This window comes from Suricata suricatta, chromosome 6, assembly GCF_006229205.1.
Source record: "Suricata suricatta isolate VVHF042 chromosome 6, meerkat_22Aug2017_6uvM2_HiC, whole genome shotgun sequence".
Lineage (NCBI taxonomy): Eukaryota > Metazoa > Chordata > Mammalia > Carnivora > Herpestidae > Suricata > Suricata suricatta.
The window spans coordinates 113,008,219-113,017,188 of NC_043705.1; the positions used below are offsets into that span (position 1 = coordinate 113,008,219).

Consider the following 8,970-nt stretch of genomic DNA (forward strand, 5'->3'; position numbering starts at 1 on the left):
TCATCAACTTCTAATACCTAATAAACTGCCACTTCAGTTTTCTACTAAAAAGTTATGTGTTTAAACATACTGCTCATAGTGGGACTTTTCTTACCCAGATTTTATTTAGTGTCCATGTAATATACCAACATCTCTTCTCTCCTTTCTTCTAGAAAAAATAGTTACTACCAAACCTAAAATTTAGGATCATTTCTCTTTTGCGTTATGTCATCTATATAATTTTCATTTATAACATTGACTCAGTAATTTCATTCCTATTCTATGATTTGACATGAAATTACCCTGATTTTATAATGCAGTATTTCCACAGAAAATGTAGATAGATAAATTTTTTCACCTGTTAAGAATATCTCCTTAAGGGGCGCCTGGGTGACTCAGTTGGTTAAGCGTCCAGCTTCGGCTCAGGTCATGATCTTGCAGTTTGTGGGTTCAAGCCCCGCATCAGGCTCTGTGCTGACAGCTCAGAGCCTGGAGCCTGCTTCAGATTCTGTGTCTCCCTCTATCTCTCTGACCCTCCCCTGCTTGTACTGTCTCTCTCTGTCTCTCAAAAAAAAAAATATCTCCTTAAGCCTGGAGTTAGTTGTATTAAAAAAGGATTTGAAGTAATTATGTAATTACATAATTAATTATCTTTTATTAGATATTTCTTAACTCAAAGGGAGAAATTATATCTATTTTATTTATTCATGAACCATTTACTGAATAAGACTAGATGTCAGTTATAATTCTAAGTCATGAAGACACAGCAGTGAATAAAGCCTTATGGACGCACATCCTAGTAGGAGAGATAGATATCAACAAATAAGTAAAATATTGAGCTTGTCACTTAGTGTCAGGAGCGGTGGAGAAAATAGAAGAATTAGTAGTGGTTGCCTTTTATTCAAAATAATCAGGGAAGGCTTTACTGAGAAGATCACTAAAGTAAAACATTTATGTGAGGCATGACTAAAACTTTGAAGGTGCTGGGACAGCATTTGCCAGGGCCTGAGACAGAAGTGTCCCTAGTGGGCTTTAAGAAGAATAAGAAGGTCTGTAAATCTGGAGCAGAGTTTGGGGGAGAGGCATGTAGGCAATGGGAGCAGAGAGTCAACAGAGTTTCTGTCAAGATTGTGGCTTTTACTAGGAGAATCATCCCCTGAGGGGATTGGGATTAGAGGAATGACCTGGCCTGGCTTCTGTTGTAAAATGCTCAGGAGCTGTAGAGTTTGAATTGAAATTATATGGAAGCAGTCCTGAGAGGTGGTCAGATACAGAATGTAGAGAAAATAAGAATTGTTGACAGATTAGATGTCAGTTGGAAGTGAAACAGAGAAATCAAAGATAAAACCATGTTGTTGTTGTTATTTTATCTGATTAGGAAGAATGTATTTTATAGCTATAGTTGGTTTCATAACGATTGTTAAAAAAAGAAATGGGTTAAAGTTTCTAAATGAAAACAAGTGTGACTGAATAATATTTAGACAGCACTATTGACGTGTACATATACATGTAGTTAATAGTTTCCACATATACACATAATGAAAAATAGAAGTTTTGATGACTCCAGATAGAAAGATTGATGTACCTATGAGTCCTTTGATGTGGGAAACAGATGCCAACTCTGACAAAGGAATCTATTAGACATCTATTTGGAAGTTTTACTGGTCAAGATCTTGGCATGCAAAAGGTGGCACACTCAACAGATTTAATTGAAGATATTTTAATGGAAGGAGATGTGGCATACAGAGATATGGACAAAGTAAAGAGGAACCCCAAGGAGGGTAAAGCTGCCATATTAGAAGTAAGCACACCAGGAAGGCACTCCTAAAGAGGCAAAATGAAGAAATTTACTACTGAATGGGCATAAACTATAGCCAGTGATGAAAAAGTAGGAGGTGTGGCCATGGAAGAAGGCAGTCTAGAACACAACCTGGTGAAGAAGAGAGGAAGTGCGACAATGGGAGTAAAAACCTTATTCTTTTTCTCCTCCTAAACTTCATCTTTTACTGGTCCTTCCTATTGGCCTTGAGAGAGGGCAGAGCATAGAGGATACTTGCTCATACAGTCCATGGTTTTCAGTCTGTGGGAGACAGAGAGGGAAGAGAAGGTTAGGTATTGAATCTGGAAGGACAAATAAAGAATACAGAGCACAACATTTCATGTTATTGAAGGAAGATCGAACACCAAGACATATGAGGGCAGCTCTGTGGAATTCCTGTAGGAGAAACAAGGGATTGCACCTCTATCCTGTTACCATGGAAAACCATTCCACCTGCCCAGGTTCTTGCTTAGTCTGTGCCGAAGAGTTCAGATTCTGGGAGAATAAATTCTGTGACCTGGCTTGAATCAAATGCCCACACTTGTGATGGGAGGAAGGGGTAGTAGGATCCTGTGACGGGGGTCCAATTCTAATTATGTGGAGCTAGGAAAAGGATCTAACTCAAAGAAAAGGATTATAGACAAATCAATAAAAATATTTATTTCATATATAATATATATACATGTTTTACCAAAAGGAAAGATAAGTTTCTCTAAACGGACACCAATATTTCAAAGTATAGGAATGTCTTTTAATTCATTTCTCAATTCCAGGAAGATCAAAGTTTGTCCTTTGGTATGATTCTTTGCCCTCCTTTTACAGTTAAAAATGTACCCCTAATGCCAGGTCATTTATTTTAAAATGAAAATCTTTGTTTGCAAATTAATAAAATAAAAGTCTATTAGTGCTAATAAATAAAAATAAAATCTTTGTTTGCAACAATCTTAAGAAAAGGGGGTGTGCCTGGATCAGTATAAAGTAATTGCCACTATGGGCCTGGGCGGGTGGGAGAACAAAACCTTGCAATGTAAGGTTTTGTCAATCACCAGGGAAAACCAGAATCACAAAACTTAACCTCCTTGAACCTAGTTTATACACGCTAATTGATTCAGAGACAAAAACAATAATAGTCTCATTTATAATACTATGCAACTTCATTTCCAGACTTTCCCTGAAAGTTCTTGCTAAAGAGGTAGAGAAAGTTAGCTCTGAGTCTCAAAGTCCATCAATGGCCTCTTTGTTGGTGAGGGTACCGCCTCCTCTCTCTCAGACAATGGGTCATGCGCCTTGGAAGTGAAAGGTCAAGGAGAACATGACTTTAAGAAGGAAAGTCACTTAAGAGTTGGCAAATTATTAATCCCAGTTTGTTTAATTCATTCATTCATTCATTCATTCATTCATTTGTTCATTCCATCATCTGGTAATGAAACATTTAATGATTTTCAATGCCAAGAAACATGTGAATTTGAAAAAAATATATATATGCTTTGTACTAAAATAAGAGGTACATTATTTCAGTCGGGAACATAGCATTAGAGTCAGATAGATCATGGTGAAGAGGTAGGTCTGCCACATAAAAGCTATGTCAAATTTCTATGTTAATAAGTTCTCCATCCTAGTCTACAAAATGGAGACAATATTCGCCTTGCAGACTTAAATGCGGTACCTGTGGAGCATGGGGCCCAGCACAGAGTAAGCTGGTATTAATGGAGAATATGCTTTTTTTAATTTAATCTAAATTACCATGTGAAATTTCCCCTTCATTTTGTTACTGTGGTATAACGCATTGAATGAGTTTTTTGTATGTTGAATGAGTCTTTAGGAATAAATCACACTTGGTCATGGTGTAGAATTCTTTTAAAATGGCACTGAATTTGTGCTATTATTTTGTTGAGGATTTTGCACCAATGTTGATAAGGGATCAGTATAAGTTTTCTCTTCTTTTGATATGTTTATTTGTCTGGCTCTGGTATCAGGATCATGCTAGTCTCATAGAATGAGTCAGGAAATATTCTGTCCTCTGGGTTTTTTTTTTTTTTTTTGAAAACTATAAGCAGTATTGGTATTCATTGTTCTTTAAGTGTTTGGTACAATTCACCAGTGAACCCATCAGGTCCAGGGTATTTCTTCCTTGGGAGATTTTCTATTCAGTTCCCGTACTAGTTCTAGGTTCAGGTCTATTTAGATTTTCTGTTTCTTCATGATTTAGGTTTTGTTTCTAGAAATGTGTCCATTTCATTTAGGCATATGATTGCTCATGGTACTCTATCAGAATCAGTAGTAAATAATGTTTAGTAGCTTAAATCTTTTTTCTCCCCTATTCCATCCAGCTCAAGGTTTGCTGACTCTGTTGATCTTTTTAAAGAACTAACTTTTGATTTTGTTATTTATTTCCATTGTTTTTGTTCTCTATTGCATATTTCTTTGCTTTAATTTATATCATTTCCTTCTTCCTGATAGCTTTGGGTTGAATTTATTCTTTTTTTCCTAGTTCCTTATGTTGTAAAGTTAGGTTGTTGATTTATGATCTTTCTTGTCTTTTTTAAAATGTAAGCATTTATGGCTATAAATTTGCCCCCTCAGCACTGCTTTTGCTGTGTCCCATAAGTATGTTCTGTTTTCGTCTGAATTTATCCCAGGCATTTTAAAACTTCCCTTATGATTACTACTTTGATCCATTGGTTGGGAGCATCTTGCTTAACTTCTACAAATTTGTGAATTTTCCATTTTCATTTTTATTACAAATTGCTTCTTCCCATTGTGGTCAGATAAGATACTTTGTATGATATCTATCTTTTAAAATCTATTGAGGCTGATTTGTGGCCTACCATAGCATTTATTCTGTGAGCTGGAGAAGAATACTTATGTTTCTGTTGTATATGGTTTCCATATATCTAGTAGATTTAGTTGGTTTATTGTGTTGTTTACATCCTCTCTACTTATCTGCCATCTGGGTGTTCCGTCCATTATGAGAGTGGGGTATGGAAGTGTCCAGCTATTATTATAGAACTACCCATTTCTCTTTTCAATTCTGTCAGTTTCTGCTTCATATAAATTGACGGTCTTGACATCAAGTGTGTAAGTGTTTATAAATGTTATATCCTGTTGCTATATTGAAATTTATTTTAATATGTAATATCCTCCATTGTCTCATAACTTTTTGATTTAAAGTCTATTTTTCCTGATATTAATATAGCAAAGCTGTTCTGTTTGATTACTATTATATGGGATATCTTTCTCCATGTCACTTTCTATCTAATTTTTCCATGTTTACTTTGTTGTAAGCTTCTCAATATCTATGATTAATTATGACAGTTAAACAGTTGACTCTTCTGGGTTTTCAAAAGGGAGACAATATTATCAACTGAAAAAACTACGCATGACAGACATGCTGGGTGTGAGTGTTTTGTTCTGACATTAATAGAAACATAAATAGTGTTTCACATTAAGCATCATCTTGCAATTGCTTTCCAGAGAGATAGATGAGTACGCCTGGGCATGAGACACAGAGAGACTGTGAGGTTGCCCGTGTTGGACTATTCTTTTCCCCGTTCCTTACCGGGGCCTTCTTCAACAGAGACGGCTCTGACTTCATTTTCCTATGTGTGAAATATGTGCTTAACATATTCTTCTATCTTACTAAGAGGACTAAAATGTTTTATCTTTGAAATCTTTAAGTGTCACTGAGAATTTTCCAATAAGCTGTCAAACTTCAAGTCGCCCATCTATCTTTTTTGTCTCATTTCACATGTACTTGCGTCTGCTGCATGAAGATTTTATTTTAGTTTCATATTAATCTGCTGCTGCTGTCTGCAATTTGATCTTAAGCAGAGTATTAAAGGAAACGGAGAACATTTTAAAAGATGCATGATCCTTGTATGTACTGAATAGCACCCATTACAACCACTGTTGGGATATTCTCATGAAATGAATTCATAACTCATATGCTCTCATGAGTCCTCAGCCATCAGATTCCTCTGAAATACAAGGCAGTTTGACATGGACATCTGATGATATAGAGTCAAACATGATGGCAGTCCTATTTATAAGATGACTGAAAAAAAAATCCTTCTATGTTAGTGCAGTAGATTTCAGCCTGAGACAGTTTATCATTGAACAGACATGGAAACTAGCTAGAAGGCATTATCCTCAACATTTAGGCCTGTCCTGGGGGCACACATATGTCTGGAGTGAATTAGGAGAAGGATAGGATGATAAAGAAAAGCAAGTGACAAGAGGAAAGTAAAATTTAGGTCTGGGGCTAGGGAATGGGAAGATAAAGATTTGCAGAGCCTAACTTGCTCTTATCTATAATTCTTATATACCCAATCGGGCTGTGAGCAAATAGTCCCTAATTTCTAACTTGGTCAAAAAACTTTTCTAACTCATGCAGTGAATTCAGATATAAAAGTGAATATTAAACAATGGAAGAAATTTATCCATTTTAGCCACAGAAGCCTAATTTCATGATTGGTTCACATTTTTAAATATATTTGCTGATTCTGTCTGTCTGTCTCTCTCAGTACTTTCATTCTGTTATCATCTTCTTGCAAGTTCTTCCTTGTTGCTAAGGAAGCTTTTTACTTATGCCTGCATTTTAAACAATTTTAATCAACAGTTTGAAAGTAAAATGAAGAAACTTGACTTTTTCCCTTGTTGACAACTAAATTTTTTACTTCTATTATTTTTGAAAAAAATTTTGTTTGATAGAGAAAGCACATGCAAGTTGGGGAAAAGTAGAAGAAGAAGAGAGAAAGAATTTCAAGCAGTCTCCATTCCCAGTGCAGTGCCGTGACCATGAGATCATGGCCTGAGTCGAAATCAAGAGTTAAACACTTCATTAATTGACTGAGCCACCCAGGAGCCCCTTTGGGTGACAACCTCAAGTTAATTAATCGATCTAACATACACATTCTCAAAATTTAAAAAAATAGCGTATTTTTTTTGAGATTTTAAATGAATGACAAGTGGCCTGAAAGCTGTACCTGAAGCAAACCGTGATTTGTGAATTTAGACATTTTTTTGTTGTATTTTGGAAACATGTTAAGTAATTCTGTCATATTAATTTAGAACAGACATTGGAACTGAGAAAAATTCTGACTTAAAATAACTGCCTGGTCATGATTAAGATTAAGTTGAAATAGAACAAATAAAAGGATTGGCTAGAAGAAAAGAGAAACTGACTTAAACTCAGTTAGCATAACATTTCAGATGGTATATTTTTAAATTATTATAAAATTTAAAATTTATGTTAAAATATACATTGTCATACCCATGACTGAAAATAGAGTGATTGGAGAAGCATGCAGAATGGGAGAAGACGAAGGAACATCTTTAGTCTAATAAAGAAAAGCTGCCTGAGTAATCGGGCCTTTCTTAGGAAGAACTGTGCGTTAGGCAGTGTTTGTTTTTATCCATCCCCTTGGCTTCCTTCTGTCGTTGGCACCTGGTGTCCTCACATAACCCCTTGGATTTCCAAAGTCCCCACTTTGCTAGATCAGAGCACTATATGGTTCATATTTTCCCTATTTTTTACCATTGAAATTTGGCCACCTATACTTATTTCTTAGGGCTCTGGTTTTTGATTAGTTGAAAACAGATGGTGTCTGAGTCAGGATGGAGCTCACTGAAAAAGGAGATTTAGCACAGACTACGGGAAGTAGAATGGTAGGGGTTATCTTACAGATTAGAACACAGTTAGGCCTAATGGCTTTTTGGTTTCGCTTCTTTCAACTTTTTTCTGTTCTCTGCTTCCTTTCTCAGGTTGTTAACCCCTCATGGGGGCATCCAGTTGTCTTCTTTTGTCTTTATCCTTGCTTCTCGTTGTTAATTGGCTTCACTGCTGCTTAGATTTTGAGGAGAGCACCTTTATTGACCACATGCATTTTTTCATGCTAGGCCATGGGTTGACCCTGCCATAGATTTCCTCCCGGAGGGGTTTCCTCTTCTCCCTCCAAAATGTGGCTGTGACTGACAGGAACCCATTAGACCAGAGACTCTTAGCAGGGCAGGATTTCCTTTAAAGAGGCTGTGGGCAGGAAGGCAATCCTCGTGTCTGGAACAGATGCTTTGGGACACTGGGAGTCTTGAAGCTCTTCAGACTCTGGGGCTGCCCTACTGAGTGACGGGCAAGTTTGGCAGCACGTCCTTCCTTTAACTAATTTGGTGTGTTTGGGAGACGCTGCGGGGCCAGGAGGAATCTGAGAATGCTTTCTTCAGCATCAGCAGCACCTTCTAAGTCTCACTTGAGAATACTTTCCCTCATCTGAAATGGTGATTACGTTCTGCCTAAATTCCAACACATCTTGGCTTCCTGGTGAGGTGTAGGTGAACACTGACCAACATGCATGCCTCTTAGTGTGTTTTATTGATTACATAACTTATCTAAAAAGATAGGTCAGCTCTGGCGAGTTTTCCCTAACACGTTTTTTCTTAGTGTTAGCAGCTGGAAGACTTGCTCGCATGTGTGTTGATGTGAGCAGCCTTGGGAAGAAAGAAATCCCATCCTCTGCTTAAGGAGCTCTGAGAGAATAAACAAGGATAAGTGTAAGGAGGTCAGCTGTTTGTCCCTTGGTGCCACATCTTCATCACAGCCTTAAGCAGCTGATTGCTCCTGGTTACCCAGATCTAGTCCCTTTCGCTGTCTGCCTCTTTCCTACACACACACACACACACACACACACACACACACACACACACACACCCTTCCTTTTACTCATGCAATTTATTATCCAGTGTCAAATCTTACTTCCTTATGTACATCTAGCTTTACACGTGAATTTTCTGCATGCAGAGCCAAGCTCTCTCCCTTTGCCAATCTGTAACATCATTCAAACAGGCGTTCAGACAATGTGACAATGCCTCAGTGAGTTTCAGGATGTTTATTTCTTTTGGACGAACACACACCCGCTAGTTCAGTCTTTCTCTGTCTCTTTGGCTCTCTGCCCCCCCCCCCACTCCCCTCCACCTCTCTCCCCTCTTAGGTGCACACATACACCGACTCTCTTACAACATGTACAAATAAATATCTCGGAGGGCTCCCGAGTTCAATGTCACGCTGGGCAGAAGTGGAGCAAGAGTGGAGGGAGAGTGCGCGCTGTGCGGGCGGGGAGACAGCCTTTCCGGCCAGCAGAGGGCAGCCGAGGGGAGGCGCTGGCGCGCGAGGGCTGAGC

General features: G+C 37.9%; 1 protein-coding gene across 1 annotated transcript in view; it reads left to right on the plus strand.

The window, feature by feature from the left end:
• The first annotated feature begins 941 nt into the window (after positions 1-941).
• The window catches only part of HCN1 (hyperpolarization activated cyclic nucleotide gated potassium channel 1), a 400,352-nt gene continuing 392,323 nt past the window's right edge, over positions 942-8,970 (plus strand). Inside the window, exons 1-2 of the mRNA XM_029941265.1 lie at positions 942-1,028; positions 1,592-1,780. Of these exons, the coding sequence (XP_029797125.1) occupies positions 942-1,028; positions 1,592-1,780 (276 nt within the window). The remainder of the gene's footprint in view (positions 1,029-1,591; positions 1,781-8,970) is intronic.